The sequence below is a fragment of the Nanorana parkeri genome, unplaced genomic scaffold (assembly GCF_000935625.1).
Source record: "Nanorana parkeri isolate BGI_ZX_2015 unplaced genomic scaffold, ASM93562v1 scaffold733, whole genome shotgun sequence".
NCBI classification, from domain to species: domain Eukaryota; kingdom Metazoa; phylum Chordata; class Amphibia; order Anura; family Dicroglossidae; genus Nanorana; species Nanorana parkeri.
Genome location: NW_017307001.1, coordinates 610386 through 628487, shown reverse-complemented (window position 1 = coordinate 628487; position 18102 = coordinate 610386). Strand labels below are relative to the sequence as shown.

Here is an 18102-nt window from a genome sequence, read left to right as displayed (position 1 = left end):
GGAAGATAGTACTGAAGTAATTTAACAGCAAAAAACCCTTGTTATCACCTTCCTAATGGAAATAGAAAAATCAACGGATCTACTGGAAGGAACAATATATAATGAAACTACAATATAAGGGTAAGCAGCTAGTGTTTAAATACAAGAGACATTTGCATTTCTACTTGAATCTTGGTGTGCTTTGTGTATTTCTTCCAGATCTGTACAGTAATCCAGTGTGAAGCTTTGCCTCTGTACAGGAGTTTCCCATTATTTAGACTGGTCACTGCTGATCTCTTTCCTTGTGCAGGGTGACTGGTCTGGTATTCGCCCCTCCTGTAGTTTTCTGCAGGCAGTCAGTAGTTGGCAGTGCCTGCTGGGTTCCTCCCACAGCTCTGCTCTCTGCCCAAGTTATGTACAGCACAGTGATGATGTCACTGCTACTTGTAGAAGGCAGTAACAGGTTTTCAAAAGTATTTGGTGCACAAGTAGCTATTAAGGGATTTATTTAGAAAAAAATGTTTTTGCACAGAGACCCGCTTTAGCAATCACTTTACTTCTTACCGCTTACCAAAACGATCACCCTAACATTTTACCAACACCCTGCAGCTCATCTCTAACTAGTGGTCAGAATGAGGTATTTTCCTGATATTACATTTGACCTGTAAATATAATATATTACTATAGTTCGTTTTTGCCTCCATTCACACAGAGTGAATGTACATGGAGTTTCCAAAGATGAATAGCTTGCAATATTTTTACACCCCTTAATTTGTACCCACCTACCACCCCCTCCAAAATATAATCTGCACTGCTAAAATGTGCAGGCTGTTTTCATGCATGTGCTTAAACATGTATGCACCACAGGGACAAATGAACAACCCTACAATCATCAGTTACCCCATGGAAAAGGAATATGGCATAACCAATCATAATCTTACGTTAACACTTACAAGATGTCCATTTGTGGCAGACCTCATATAATTAACTTAAATACAATCATGTAATGATCTCTTTGGCCAATATCTCCAGAAACCTTATGTTACGTACATATGCAAAAGCAAGTATTATCTTAATCTTTATTATTCTTTCATAAACTGCCTACCACAGAAACAGGGTTCTGTATATTCACCATTAGTATCTCACATTGCTTTTTGACAGTGAGTTCTAGAGAATTTTCACATTATGGCTTTACATTGCTAAATATATATCAGATCTAGTTACTAATATATGGAGTCTAGTTGTTAATCTTAGCATCAATCTATAAGTAACTGATGGTTTTTTATGATTGTCATTTGACATAGCAAGATATAAAGCACTATAAGGCGTGTATGTAAAAACTGCTAAATTACACAGGAGTGCAAGCTAGAATTACCTGCAATACTTCAATGATATATAATGCATATATAAATAATACCTTCAGAGTAATAAATATAGATTAAGACAGTTAAATACCAAGTCTATACAAAGCTGCTGTTCTAACCAAGCTGATAGAAACATTTGTGCTGTGTTTTCTAGTTGAAGAACATTTATAAATGAGAGCTGTGCCATAAATAGTGATACATTGATCATTAAACTGGATTCAATAACATATGGCAATACAAGCATTAAGCACTGTAGCACAAACACTCAACACTGTCTTCATGGTTTGCAGGCACCTACTAAAAGGACCACTTGTCAACTTTCCATCTGTAAGGCTCAGCAAGTGACCTCTCTGTTAACAGAGGTTGTACAAAGCTGTAGGGGACACAGTTATATTCATTTGTTCACGCTAGGCCTGCAAACTGTACAAAAAATTATTCTCAAACTCTACAGAGTGAAGAAAGAAAAATCTCCTACCTGATCTAATTTCCAATGAAACTCAGCAGGTCTAAACGTGTCAGCCTGGTCAAAATCACGGCGTAACAGGAAAACAAGACGGCAGTTGTGTACGTACAATGCATAGTGATGGCGGTTCATTTCTACAAAAAAAATAATAATTTAGAAACTGTCAACAAAGAACATACAGTGTTTGTATATATATAGATAGATCTATCTATCTATCTATCTATCTATCTATCTATCTATATTACACAAACACTAAAATCAGTTAAATCAGTTACAATTTTAACATTTCAAAGTAGGACCCCTAATTATCAACCAAGAATACTGGTCACTGGTGCTAGCCCAGTCCACCTTTGCCTTTAATTCCCAACAGCGGGATTCCTTGATTGACATACTCGCAGTGTTGATGAAGGAATCGGCTTTATTTTTTTGTTCAGTCCGTGGGTTGAACTAAGGTACTACTGCCTTTGGCTGCTGGACTCACCAGAGTTTAAGTGAGCTTTGGTGATATTACTATTGTTGCTCATTGTTCTCTTTGATGTTAAAACCTCATTGTTCTCTAACATGAGGTAGTTAAAACCTGCCTCTACCTAGGTGGCTGTCTCCACACAAAAACACAATGCAAAACAAGGAATAACAAGTCATTAATGTGAAAAGATCAGCTGCCAGGAGGTCCTATGCAATGCTGGTGACTTGTCTTTTGCCCTCTGTCTGCCTTTTTTGTGCACAGCTTCCAGAGTTCAGTTCCTCTTTAGGGCTATTAGTAAGATCTTCTCAGTGGGGTTCCCTCTCTGTAATAATACTACTTGTACTTTAGCAAGAAGATTCAGAGCACTCCTACTGTGTTTTCTGAAATTATAATTTCAAGAACAATAAACTGACATTTCTAAAAAAAAACAAACAAAAAACTCCCTTATAAAGGCCATAGCAGGTAAATTAAGTTTTTCAGATAGATAAGAAGCCCAGGGGGTAATTAAATGTCCTATCATCTAACAAGGTCTGTTGTTTGGAAAAACATCTCTTCTGGAGACTATTATCCAACCTCCTGACAAGTTACATCATCCAAGACAAACATACTAATCTTCTAAGTGTGTAGCTCAGGTGTTCCCCACAAAAAAAGTGAACAATTTGCACTTGTTTTCACATTTTCCTACTTTGCAGCCTGAAATGAAGACACACAGCTGTATTTACTCAGTGCAACTTATAACATCCAAGTGAAAGATATAACACCAACATATCAGAAAAAAATAAAAACAATTCAGAATCAATGAGTTGGAAAAAGGATTACCCCCTCCTAAAAATGACTTGTAAACTCAATCAGGTGTAGCTAATCACCTTCTCAATGGCACACAAAGCCATTTGACTTTCAACTGTGATCAGCTGTGGTCATTTTGGTTAGCTCAGCATGAAAAGAGCTTTCCTGGAGCATTTCAGTCCCCGGTAGTGCAACTGAAACAAACAGTCAACTATGGGTGGCAAGGCACTGTCAAAAGATCTCTGAGGTCATCTTATTTCACCTATGAGAAGACAGAGGGTAGTTTTTCCAGATCAGTGAAAGGCAAAGCATAGGCAATGTTTTTAGGTTTAGTCCTAAGCCCCTTGCAAATTTAAAAAAATGCTATAAAAAATTGGGAAACTAGGGATATACAACATCTACATGTTTGAACCGCTATGTGGCACGGAATTCATCTTGTTTGCATTTCCCTAGTTTACAACATTGCAATATCATGATACTGCAATGAGAGCATTTGCTTATAAGGGTAACTAAACAATTGCAATTCTCATTCATATTTTAGGCTTTATAGTGCTTGCCAAACAACCAAACATATACTATGCCTACTATGATTCACCATTCTGAAATAAAAAAATTGAAGTGCATCTCTAGTCGAAAACTTATTTTTGAATTCTGTAAGTCACTTTAAGAATTCAAAAATAAATATCTCTACATTTAGTAGAGATAAATAATACTATTTCCAAAATGTTTTTTCTTTTTGTTAGACAGTCATGTTATATAGCCTTTTATTTAGCCAGTAGGTGGCAGATTTGCCCTCTTTTAACATCAGTATAATTGTATCCTACTCAGCTGTGCTAAAAGAAGACCAGTGTTTACAGAATTGAAGTGAGTCGCCAGAGCAGTGACTCATTCCTTATCAGACATTTGCTCTAAAGCTGGCCATACACTTCAACACTGGTTAACCCCATGGCCTGAACGAGAAATAATAAGCAATGTCCCCAGCTGGGTGTCAGGGTTTCTTACTCTTCCTCATCCAGTCGCTTTGACACTGCGGTTCCTCTTTGGCGCCCTCTTATGACCAAACTTGTTTACATTTTTTTCTTGCAACTGCCGTTTATACTCCTGGCAAATTCCTGTCTCAGAGTAAGGATGCAGTCACAAGGTCACTATTTAACCATCACCTTGTCCATTCTCCACCCTTGCATTTGTTCTGATCAACTGAGTGTGCTGCTGTTGTTTCTGTGTATGATCCTGGCTATGGCTGACTGATCTCCTGGTTTCTGACTCTGGCGTTGTTTCCTTCTCGCAGTGCTCCCTGACCTGGCTGGACTGACTGCCCGCTGTGGCTTTTGACCTCTGGCTTGGCACTGACTACATCCTGGGGTTGCTCCATTGTTTTTTTTGCCATTTATGTTTATTGTTGTTTTCAATAAACTCCTTTATATTTTAACCTGCACTTTAAGTTTCAGTCTGGTTTCTTGGTTCCTGACACCAGGCTATTGCATTCTAACAGCTGACAGCTGTCAGAATACCCCAAATAGAGACTGCAGCCAACTGGCTGCAGTTACTGTTCAGGCGATAATTTATGAAAAAATTACTTTTGGCAAATGGAGTACAGCTCAAATTTCTGATTATGTAGTAAGCGGTGTATGGCCAACCCAAAGCTAACTGTCTTTTTGGCATGTATTAAATGTTTATTTGTAAAACATTGATTGTATATGGATAAAGAAAATGTAAAACACCAGTTTAATATTGTAAAAATGAAATATAAATTATATAGTCTATCCATCTTAAATAACAATAACCTAATCAATTATAATGTCCCTTTACCTATAGCTCGCTTTTTAGTGCCCTTATTGAAATAATGTACTTTGTGAGTGAATCTTTCACATTTAATTTACAGAAGAACAGTTTTTCATGACCGCACATTTGATAGATTTATAGTGGTTACCTGTCTTGTCAGAATTGCATAGTATTGTCTCCTTCTCTGCTCTTAACCCTGGGCTGGGACCATGCTTCATCCACATGGTGATAGTAAACTGGTCAGTCAAATTCTTTGGAACAATGGCATCTGGGATCTTCACTCCTTGTTTGCCATCAAACTTGAAGATCATTCCACTGTTGTCCATAGGCAGACCAGCTGTCCAGTTGGTGGCAGCACTGGGTGTTGGGAGTAGGTCAATGACACCAGATGAGGCTCCTAAGAATATATAGAACATTTCAGTAAACCAATTTAGAAAATACATATTAAATAAAATATATATAGCATCAAGGGATTTTCAAAGAATTAAATCTTGATCTTTTTTTAACAGTGAGTATGAAGATAATTCTGGAACACTTACACATTTCAGGGGCAAGCCCCCTTGATCAGAGCCTGTAAACATTGTCAGGTCATCATAGTTAATGAGGATTTTTACATCACTGGATGCCTTGATTGACAATTGATTTACATTGCTGGAAATGTGATAGACTTGTACGTGGTGTTGTTATTGTTTTACTTTTAACTCTTTGTGGGAATGGGTAAGGTGTACTAATGTGCCACTGTATTCATTCCTCTAGGAGGGTGCAAATATCTAGGCACCCCAGTATTATAAAGGGAGCTTCCAGATTCCACTATTAGTCGATCCCATATTACCACCACATCCTTCCTGGGGCATCAGATGTGGGGCCCTTCTCCCTCACCATTGGGACAAATGTACTTTACAAGGGATAGAGGCTTATCTCTTCCCCTTCCCCTTCCCCAGGAAATTATTACCAAGTAAAAGTCTAATTTGTCCCCAAACAGCAATGCATGTGTTACTTTGTAATTAAGGTTATCACCAAAGGAATAGGCACATAGTGGAAATGTAAACAAAATCTTGTATATAAGGGGCATAAAGGTTTGAAGTGATGAATCACTTTCCCCCAAGATTTGTCAGTCAGAATGGTCTTGCATGAAAATCTTGTGTTGGGAACCATTCAAAAGGGGTTGTAACAGGCTTAACACTTGTGGAACAATAGTCTCTGGGGAAGGTGTTCTACCCTGCCAAATCAGCAAGGAGCTTGCTAACCCAAGAGCCACCCATAGGCATGCAGTTGTTGCCTGATCAAGGTATTTCCCATCTGCCTATAGGCACCCAAAAGACTAAAGTTAGGGTGAGCTGCACGCTTATAACCATGCATTTCAATTTTTTATGAAATGGAAGGAAGAACTGAAGGTCAACTGGTGTCATGAGTCAACATACATTTTTGTAATCCCCTGAGTTGTGAAACGTCCATATCTCAGGAGAATCCATTGTTACATCCTTGGGCTAAAAAGTAGAATGCTATATTCTCATTTTTGTGTGTTCTTTAGCAGTCAGAACATGTTAATGCATTCGTTTTACTAATTATGTTTGATAGTTGTTATAAATATTAATTTTTATTTGAACTTTGATTAACTCAATTATTTTTTCTCACTGCAGCTCTACCCCAAGGCCCCCTGGTATACCCACAGTTGTAGCCAAGCATTTTATGTTTAGACATATTTTGCTTCATCTTACAGACTCACAAATTTCATTGCTCTGGATCATTGCAGAGTTCTAATTATCTGTGACAGCTGTCATGCTTAGTTAGCTCATTTTGACAATATATTCTGGTATACAGCATATGAGTATTGTATACATTTAAAACTTACTGGAATAGCATCTAGGGTGAGGTTCCCACTGATGATAAGACAACGCTAGAACCTTTTTCCCCAAAACCCTTATCTTTTTAGAGTTTGAATCATGGTGCCTTTATGCAGCTTGTCATTTTGTAGCCATAACTTCTCCTGAATGGAATTAAGTATAATCACTACTGTAGCTTCCAGAGTAAAAAAAATACAATGCTCTCTTAAATCCAAGCCTTATATTTGCATTTTACATTTTCAAGCAAGAAGGTCAGACTGTAGCTTGTAATTTGACCTATTAGATACTAGATATTTGCAAATCATAGTAGAAAATACATTATTTCAGCTTCCTTTTTCAGTTTACTATTCCTGATACACTACTTCTCCATTGGTTGATGACAGAATATGATGTTTAAATGTGAATACCTCATGGTATTATTAAATCTTCTACAAACGTGCATCGAATGTGCCCTATAGCAGCATTTCTCAACTTTTTTTTAGTCACAGCACCCATTATAAGTATGCAAAATTTTGAGGCACCTCAGTCTAAAATGTCATAGATTTTAAGGGGGACTCCACACAAAAACACACAAAAAAGTGGATTTCGCCCTTTTCATCGACTTGCCCCTCCACATCAAAGTCACACTTTGCATCAGGAGCCCCATTTTAATATCACTCCTCCCTTTCACATCAGAGTTCCCATTTTACATAAGGAGCCCCCTTCACATCAGTCTTTATTCCCCCTTCACACCACAGTTAAACTACCACAACATTTTGAGGCACCCCTGAGGAGGCTAGGCAGCACACCAGAGTGTCACAGCACCCCTGTTGAGAAAGGTTGCCCTGTAGTACACCAGCTACATATGCAAAATGCCCTGAGCCAGAACCGAAAATGGAAGGTTTTGTCGTCAGTTTGAACTTGGCCATAGCTAAAACCTGACATTTGCAGGAGGTTTAGCAAACATAGGTATAATTTGTGGAGCATGTCTGCAAATTTGAGTTGGCCTACATGCATAGTTTATCTCATGCAGCTGTACATGAAACTAACATAAATGTATTTATATAGTGTATGATATAAGCATGTGGTTTACAGGGCAACCTTCTACTGTGCACTGTTTACTAATTACAAAAACACCCTAAATAGCCACAACTATAATAATAAAATCACAGATTTATCCCTGGCCGCGCGGGAGCTCTTCTCGTCTGCTACCACTACATCAGGCACCGGAACCGGAAGTCTATAAAATCACAGATTAAACTAAAATAACACAAGATGTTTAGTATGTGCCACACATGTCTGTGTCCCCAAAATTTGCCAACATTCACTTATTTAACCCTAAACAGAATGCCTGACTCACTTGAACACATTGCAGAACAACCTTTCTAACTATTAGAAGCTGGTTAGTGCAAAACTTTTTGTTGTCTCCTCATGTGTTTCTTATGGGATTTTACTGCCCTCTTTTCTTTGACTCTAATGCACATGACATTCTATAATGTAAATGTCATAATGTAAACAATATTGACTTAAGCTGGCCATACACTATGCAAATGTTGGCCGGTTCTTGATGAACCGGCTGAAATTCACATAGTGGGTGCTGCTGCCGACACCCTTTCGGGCGGCATCACACAATCATCTCTTTAAAGCTGGAAAATCTTCGAACAAACAGAGCCAGCAGCTAATGACCTATTGGCTCTGTTCGGGCATTCCGACAGGGGTTGAACGAAGAAAATATTACAGTGTATGGGCAGCAGTAGGAAAGGGTTGATAGTAACTATACATTTGGCCATACTATAGGATTCTAAACAGTCCATACTTTTACTATTATTGGTAGCAACTGGCTGCATCTGTAGAGGTTAGAGACCTGGACATACACATAGGAATCCTTTATAAACAGGATTGCAGCATTTTATTTTTAGATGTCAATACCTGCAGATGAAATGACAACTCACCAGTATCAGATATAATAAGGCTGTGTAAATGCTGCCTGTCATTCCTCTGCATCAGACTTATTATTCTTCCAAAGCAATATAAATGACATTGAAATACAATTAATAGTAAAGAAACATACTGCATAATTTAATGTATAGTTACTATCATATTATTATAAAGTGCCATTTACATTATGGAAATATGGATTATGGAGAGAGCTGCTGTACTATTAAACATCCAGTTCAGAAATCTGAAGTTTATCAACGGTTCACAAACTGCTTTGAAGTTAGAAAGCACAAACTATTACTGTGCCTTCTACAAGTTAAAGGAGTTTCAAAGTCCCAACATATCCTATCCTGTTACAACATCAGCCTTGTAATACATAGAGTTGTTTTCAAGAACACAAATCAAAGCTTACTTTAAAAAGAAAAAACCTTTTATGCAGTGAGTGCTGCCTTCTGTCTGCACATCACTTTCATCAACTTACTGGATTCCCAGTGTGCTTTGCAACTCTTTCCCTGCTGCTTGATGTGATGCAATCTTGATTTCTCAAGACTACATATCCCATCATGCATTTCTTCCAGTAAGCAATGATAATGTTGCATTGTTCAGACATTGAGTTGTAGTTCGGAAGGCGGGCTCTGTGAGAGTAGTGACAAAGGAAGTGCATATTCACAGGGCTGAATGAAATTGTGTTAGCGCAGTGAGGAAATACATCCTTTGTGCACCTTCAATAAGTACGTTTACAAACTTCTAGATGGATAAGGTTATTAGGAGTGGGATAGAACATTCAACATAGAAATACATATATAGTTTTAGTTTTTGACCTAAGGTTCTTGGAACTTTTAAGCACCATTGCAATTTGCAGTATGAATAAACTACCAATGAAAAAAATACCAAATCAGATTGTAGGGGGTTTGTTATTCAATGGCAGCAGATGCCACTGTTTTGTGGTTTGTTTATGTTCTGCAAATGTCTAATAATCATGACACCTACCAGTGTACAAACTGTGGGCTGAACAAAAGCAATCAAACAAATTCCTCCATTCACGCAAACCACCATGGATGGGAAATCCCTCCGCCCCCAACACCAAGCTATTATATTCTGACAACCCGCGCCTGCCGTTGACAGAATATTCCAACACTGACTGCAACAGATCGGCAGTCACTGTTTGGCTGACAATTTTCAGACAAGACTAAAATTTGCTCCTACAAGACATTTGTTGAGCCAGCAGGCAAACCCACTCTTAGAATTCCAGCCAGTTTTCTAACAGTATATGGCCAGCCTAAAGTACATCTGTCATGAGAGTTGTATGTGCATGTATGCGTGTGTAGGATGGGGTGCCATTGTTGGCTTCCTTTAAAAAATGTTTTCTGTCTGGCTTCAAAATTCTGAATCATAGAAGGCTATTCACAAAAGGGGTGAAGAGTTTGGAGAAGGAAGGAGAAGTGAACAATCTAGGACAACATAGTTGAACTGGAAAGTGAGCTGAATTGGAGAGTTCTTCCAAATCAGCTAGTTTGGCCTAGATTGTTCTCTTCTCCTGCCTTCTCCAAACTCTTCACCCATTAGTGAATAACCCCCATAGATTCAGAGTAGGCATTCAGAAAATGAAAATCATAGAAAAGTCATATTTCTTATCTGTATAGTTGTTCCAGGCCAGGCATAAAAAGTATTCAAGCTAAAACATCATGACAGCCAGGCAACTAGCATGTCCCAGACCAGGGGTGGGCAACTCCGATCCTCCAGCTGTTGTGGAACTACAAGTCCCATGAGGCATTACACGGCTGACCGTTATAGGCATGACTTCCCGAGGCAGAGGCATGCTGGGGATTTGTAGTTAAAGCACAGCTGGAGGGCCGGAGATGCTCACTCCTGTCGCAGACAGAGAGCCAGCAATGGTAGACTACATGATAGGTTTTCTTTAAGCAAAAAAAGATCAAGTAATTAGGCAGAGGGAGCTTATTGGTAAACCATGGTCTGTCTGCAGTCATCAGTAAGTTGTCTCCTTGAGTCTCAATTATATCCTTGTTGGAAAGTGTTCAGATATTTATGACATTATAGGCCACCTTTTACAGGAAACCTGTCTGCTCCAATCTAGGTTTTAACACATTCCTCAGCAAATAAAACCATAATTGAAGTAGACTGTAATTTGAATGGAAATCCTGTCTGTTCTGATAAATTCAAACAAAGAACTTGTCCAGTCTTATCTGCAAATAGTGATACGAATTTACCTGAAAAATATGATCAAAAACAGCTAAAAAATAAATACAAAACAGATAACTAGTAAGCAAAGTTAATAGTATTCACTAAACAGGCTGGCTGTCCTTGCACAAATATTTGTCTGTGTCAGCGGGTGACTGCCGGCAGACAGGTCTAGGCTGGCGATCCGGTACTCCTGGCAGTTTTCAGAAAGGTTATTTTAAGTGAAAATTACCTAAGGCTAATATGCGCTACACATCCAAAATCAAAATAGGACCTACCAACCTTCTAGGTTCTGGAGTCCACAGTCACAATACAAATATTCCTAATACAAATCCAATGCTGCTAGAGACTGAAACTATCTGCATTATCCACATTAATTTTCACCCCAATACACCAAATACATCCAAATGCTGCAATCATTTTAAATGAAACTTAGAAAATTCCCTCCTTAAAAATACAATTACTTTATTACCTAAACCACTTCCAATATGAGCTGCTACAAGGTGCCCAGTTTTAGCCAGTCCAATTTTCCTAGTCCTAGAACCTCATGTGATTGTAAATAGGAGTTAATACAGTAAATTGACTTGAATAGAACTTGCATAAAACGGCAACATATTCATAATTCTAACAGTCAGCGCTCAAGTGGAGAAAGGATACAATCTAACACACAGTATCCACAGCTTTGCTGCTTACTTCAGACTGAATCTTTATAGCAGAACTCTGGGGAAAATGTATCTTAACCCTCCCAGTGGGGCTACCCCTGCACTGCAAGGGTTTTTGTCTAGGTTCCAAAATAACTGCAAAATAACATGCAAAAATCACTGCAAAGAAGAAACCCCTGTACTAGATCCTGCAAGGCAGCATGTAGCCTAGAGGGCGGAATAGGTCTCTTCCTGGATGATATTGTATATGACTAAGTGAGTGTGTAAATAATATTTGTACCAGTCTTTACTGATGCACTTTTTTTTCTTTCTTAATCATCATCATCATCATCATCATGTTCTGTTCATTTAGGTGGTGACCCAAAAGTTAACACAGCCAAACTTAACATGGACAGAAATCAGTTCAGAGTGTAGACAATACAAGCAAGTACGTTACGGTTTCTTAGGAACACAACCAGCTTTGGCAAGCCTTCTCAGGATCTATTAAGAAGCAGGTTCATTTAATTTAAAGAGAATGGGTAGTGATTTTGAATCTATTGATTTATTATGGTCAGGAATAAAAAATCCCAGTGTCTCTGATTTAAAAAGTCTGTTGGTTAAACAGTTCAATAGCTGAATCTGCAATTTACACACACAATAAAGAATGTCACACTATTTCTGTGGCTGTGATTCTCTTAGCATCTTTTAGCCTAAATTCTAGAGAGTGACTCTTACAATTGATTAACCATTAATATAAAATAATTTTGGGAGGACAGCATTCTCATTAACACACTAATTCTCTATACAGGTCCCAGAGAAAATTAGGTAATACCTATGTGCTATTGTGCTATATGGTATGTGTTTAAATGTTACAATGAATGCAGTCTGAAAATGATTGATTCCTGCAAGCAGAGTAAGGTATCATGGTCTGGATAGGGCTGAAATAGACTTGGGATGCCTTTATGGCATTAGCCTGCCACTGCTGGTGTAGCATCTTTGGGATGAGGCGGATTTGGATGCTGATTAGTGGGTTGCTGACTGGCCAGTGAAATGACGTGCACCTACAAGTGAAATAGGAGCTCTGTGCCTAGAAAAGTACCTCTGACAAGCTGTATGGTAAGATTAATAGATGTGTGAATATAAATTTTGCTGGGCCCAGGTGCCACTAGTCTGTCAACATATAACTAGCTCCCTCCCCATCTTATATTAGAAGGTGAAAAACAATATTGTGCTGTACTAATAATCATACACATCTAATACAATTAAACATATATAAATGAATCACATATATGAGCCTTCAAACAAATAAGTTCAAAATAAGTTCATCAGGGGTCTGATGAAGTCACATGTTTTGATGTAACGTACGTAGGGCAGATCTTTTGATGGCACTGCACTGAGCTGAGCCGGACGAATGGGCGTTTTTCATCGCTTTGCTGCCATTTGCCTTGCTAGTTGGATGCAGCAATATATAATGCCTGTACTGTTTGCACCATTGTGAGTACGCATTTTTTAAATTTAATAAATTGCATTTTATTGGACGTTACACACTATGTCCCTGTCCTTTTATTCTTTCCTCCTGGATTTATATTTTTCGATTATGCAGCGCCAACACAATAGTGTTGGCGCTGCATAATCGAAAATCTATACCTCCTGGATTTATGCTGGCACCTGTGATCTGAGGAAATCTTATCGCCTTTTCTGTCCATGGGCTTTCCTCCCCCATTAAGAAGGGAAAAAGCACATTTGACCTAGCTATGTGGATGTACCTCCCCTGATGAGCATTCACTTGTTATCATAACTCACTGGGTGGAGGTGAAGGTCTGCCTGCATTGTGTGATTATCCTTAAGGTGGCCATACACTGTACAACCATCGCAAGACCTTAGTCTTGCGATGGTTGTAAAGTGATTAAAAAAACGTACGATCTGCCTATCTTGGACAGGAAGATCGTACTCTCGATCATCGCAAGCCCGCCCCCCTGAGGGGCGGGCTTCCAATGACCGCAATGCTGAACGGGCAGTGTGCGGGTGCGCACAACGGCCCGTTCGGCATTTGTCTCCCGAGCACCGTTCAAATCGTATGAATTCCACTAAGTAATCCTTAATAATTCCCTCTAACAGTTTGCATACTATGGATGTCAGACTAACTGGTCTGTAGTTCCCGGGTTGGCATTTTGACCCTTTTTTTAATATAGGTACCACATTAGCCCTCCGCCAGTGGCTTGGCACTCTACCAGTCATTATGGATTCCTTAAAAATAAATGAGGAACAATGGTCTCGTTATTACCTGGCTTAGTTCTTTGAGTACCTTGGGGTGTAGATTATCAGGTCCTAATGCTTTATTTGCATTAAGTAGTTTAAGCCTATTTTGTATCCCAGTTCCAGTCAACCACTGAGGTGTATTTTCTGTTAAATGTTGTGTTTTATCATGTACATTAAACCCATCTTTGTCCTTGGTGAATACCGACGAGAAAAAAGTATTTAGCGCCTCGGCCCTCTCCCTATCGTTTGTGACCAACCTCTCATTTTTGTCCTTTATTGGGCCTATCTTTTCCTTTCTCCCCTTTTTACTGTTTATGTATTGATAAAAAATGTTGGGGTTCCTTTTACTAACTGTGGCAATATACTTCTCACATTCAATTTTAGCTGCCCGGACTACTAGTTTACATCTTTTATTACATTCTTTGTAGTTTTGGAATGCCAATACTGTCCCGTCCCCCCGTTTTATACTTAGTAAATGCCACTTTCTTTTCCTTAACGTGTTGTTTTACTGTTTTATTTAGCCATATATGCTTCGTTTTTGAACTTTTGTTAGCCAACGGTATACACTTGATAGTAGCATTTTTTTTATTTGTTCTTGAAAAAGTCCCACTTCTGGTCAAAGTTTAGTTCATTAAATAATTTTCCCATTTGATTTCACCCACTATATTGCGTAGTTTATCAAAGTTAGCCTTTCTGAAGTTTAGGCTTCTCGTCCGACCAGCCCACTTCCCTTTCCTGTACCCAATATTAAAAGCAATCACCTTGTGATCACTATTACCCAGTGTCTCCCCGATTACAATATCCTCAACTAACTCCGTATTATTGCAGATGATCAGATCTAGGATTGCATTTTTCCTAGTTGGGACCTGAACCATCTGATCCATGAAATTGTCTCGCAAAATGTTAAGAAAACGAGCCGCCTTTGCTGAATGGGAAGTTCCATTAGCCCAGTTGAGGCTTGGGTAATTGAAGTCGCCCATTACCACAACATTTCCCTGCTTCCCAGCTATTTCTATTTTGGATTGTAGATGTGCCTCCTCCTTTTCCCCTATATTCGGAGGTTTATAACAGACACCCACAATACGTTTACGGCTAAGGTACGTTGTATCTAGTTCTAGCAATAAAGATTCCACGTCATCTCCACCATCTGACGTGATATTGTCACGTATGTGCATAATTAGGTTATTTTTAACATATATGCTTAACCCCCCCCCTTCTTGCAAGCCTGTCCCTCCTGAACAGGTTGTACCCTTCTATATTAGTAGCCCAATCGTGTGCGCTATCTAACCACATTTCTGCTATTCCCACTATATCGTAGTTCACCTCGAGTAACATAACTTTAAGTTCTTCTAATTTATTTGCTAGACTTCTAGCATTGGTGAACATACATTTAATTTTTGTACTTTTATTGGTTAGACGTTTGCTCCCCACTACTTTTTTCAATTATTCTTGTTATGGTTGATCCATTCCTAATTGGATCACCTTGGGTATTTGGATTTACTTTATTGACTACATTGAGTGTGTTCTCTATGTTGGCTTGATTGACTACTTTTACTATGTTGACTGGAGTGAGCCCACTATCTAATCCTGTATTTTGTCCTTCTGTGTTATTAGTCATGTTTACTTGTTTATTATTTAATGTTGTAGTTTTTATTTTACCCTCCTCCCATTATCTAGTTTAAAAGCTCCTCCAGTCCCACAGAAATGCTGCACCTTCCCATTAAGATGCAGCCCGTCTTGGCTGAAAAGCCGGTAACCAACTGAAAAGTCAGCCCAGTTCTCCAGGAAACCAAAGCCCTCTTTCCGATACCAGTTCCGGAGCCACTTGTTAAGTTCCCTTAACTCGCGCTGTCTGTCCGGAGTGACTCTTGGCACCGGCAGTATCTCAGAGAACACCACAATATTGGCACAATATTGTTTTTCACATTTCTAGTTATTTATTTATATCCTTAGTGCTCGGTAGCTCTTATTTCACATTTCACCTACAGGTGCTGATCACCTTATTGTTTGTTTTTATATTTGAAGGTTCTGCAGATGTAAAGGCTCAACCGTTGTATTTCTCAATTCTTTACCTGGCCAAAGACTAGATCCTTTTTTGGCATTCCTCTCTATCTAAATTTGTGACAGAAAAAAAACAGAAAGACATCAGGGCACGATAAGTATGTGTAGCACCCTACTTATAGGGGTGGTAAAATAGTTCTATAGTCTATGTTCAGTTCAACTGTGACAGAACAATCTGTGAAGCTGTGTCTGCCTGTGTGTGGGTGTGTTACCACACAGGGCAGAACAGCCAATGAGGATTGCTTTGGGCATTTATGTCTCCCAGCCAATCACTGTGTCAGGGTACTAGGGGGCTTACCTCTCCTCGGGGTGGCCATGTGCGGTGGGGGGCACGGGTTCCCCTTCCTGGCAGGACCCCTGGTACCAGGATTGCGGGTACGCATGCACGGCAAGTGCGCGTAGTGCACCTGCTACTGGTGTCAGGTGTGATCCTTGCTGGGGGAGGTTCCCAGCACACACCCTCTGCCCCTCTCTCGCCATTGGCTCCTGATGGAGAGGCTACCTGGTTGCCTCGGTAGCCGGGGAGTGGTCTCAATCCTCCACTGAGTATAAAAGCCCAGTCAGAGCCCTGGCTCATTGCTGAGTTATTCTATCCCTATGGTGTGATCTCCCAGCTCCCTGTGCCTTGAACCTGTCTTTATTCCTGAACCTCTGCTTGGACTCTTGATTACCGACCCTTTGGCTTACCCTTCCGTTACTGAAACTAGCTGCCTGCCTCGACCCGGATTGGACCTGACTATTCTTCTTGGATTTTCCCTGTGTACCACGACCTCGGACTTTGGCTTGCCGCCCCTGCCAAGGGGTTCCACTCACGGCCCAGCCGTACCCCCCTGACACACTGCAGGACAGTAGCAGTGATGCATGCTGGGAGAGGAGATAAATGCTGAGTGTGGCTGATGCAACAGTCTCTTCCTTCCCCTCCCCAGGGCCCTCCTGGCCTGGGGCAGGATGCTTGCTGCTGAAGAGATAGAATGGACTAGGCCTGAGCTGGGGCCTAGGCCTGGACACTGGGGCCTTAGCCTGGAGGCCCAGTGGTCAGCCACTCATGTCTGAAGTTGAACCTGAACAAGACCCTTGACAGTACTGCTTGCCAGAAGTTCTGCACACAGATTGCCTGTATGGCTTAAAGGTCCAAGTCTGTGGTGGCAGCAGTTACTTTGCTCTGTTTCAAGTACAAGGAGTCTACCTTCATGCTGGATGTGCCTGACCCTTTTCCCTCTCTCCCTGGAGTTCGGAAATAAAGAGAATCATCTTGGAGCTATTGTCTGGACTTCAATCTGTCGGTAACCACTGGAAGTGGTAAGTGCCATTGGGGCAGCCATGTGTTTTCAATAATCCCTAGACAGGCTATGGAAGACCCGATCATTCAGCGGCTCCTTCGGGGGTGAGCGCTTCATATGTAATGCAGGAGAGATTGATTATAACTATAATATTAATATTTGCACATATGGACATGGATATGTGGACATTGCACATATTTATACATATGGATATGCAGCTATGTTACTGGCTCCTAGTATTCAGTGCTTTAAAATCTAACTCCAGGCTGGGTGCAAATTTTGATAAAATAGAACAATTTGTGAATATTGGGCCTGTGGTAGAAAACATCCTCCTTTTGTAAACTTCAAACAACAAATGATCTAGTACACAAAGCAAAACTATACAGCAGCAATCCCTCCTCCACCAGCATCTAGAGCATGACAGTATAACATGAATCTAGACTTACCACACAAGTTTTGCAAGGATGTATCTGAGTATGATTCATGATCACAACCTTTTCCAATATGATTGGTCTGCAGTTCAACACTAGTTCGTACTGAGGATACTGGTCCATCACACGTCTCCAAGTGGATGTTAGGAAATAGTGCAACACTTCCAGAACCAATGTTGTATTCAATCCTTTTCTCCCAATCTAGAGAATAAAGAAATACAAAATGCATTGTAAATGTTAAATAAGTGAAAATACATTCTTTACTTCTACAATAGTGCCTGTTATGTCAATCCCACATATATTGAAAGATTTACATTAGGTAAAAATAAACCTTTTTTTGTCCCAAAACTGGAGCATGCAGAAAAATAGCTATAACTGCATTTTGGTGTTATTTATTCATAACAGTTAAGTACTAGAGTAACAGTGTGTAAAATGAGAAGCCTGATGTGGCACATAATCTTAAATGGCTGGCCCATAACTCACCAATCCCATAATTCTCACAACTGCAAATGACCAGGGAGGGAAATAAAATATACATAAAGCACAACATTTTAAAGACAACTTTGCTATAAGATAAAATTTGGAGGCATTATTTCTCTCAGTGACTCCTGTTAGCTATGTAAGGGGTTG

General features: G+C 39.7%; 1 protein-coding gene across 1 annotated transcript in view; it reads right to left on the bottom strand.

Moving 5' to 3' along the window:
* Positions 1-18102, bottom strand: part of CLSTN2 (calsyntenin 2) — a 725439-nt gene that overhangs the window by 120344 nt on the left and 586993 nt on the right. The window contains exons 6-8 of the mRNA XM_018564198.1: positions 17488-17673; positions 4989-5237; positions 1819-1940 (exon numbers count right to left, since the gene is read on the bottom strand). Of these exons, the coding sequence (XP_018419700.1) occupies positions 1819-1940; positions 4989-5237; positions 17488-17673 (557 nt within the window). The remainder of the gene's footprint in view (positions 1-1818; positions 1941-4988; positions 5238-17487; positions 17674-18102) is intronic.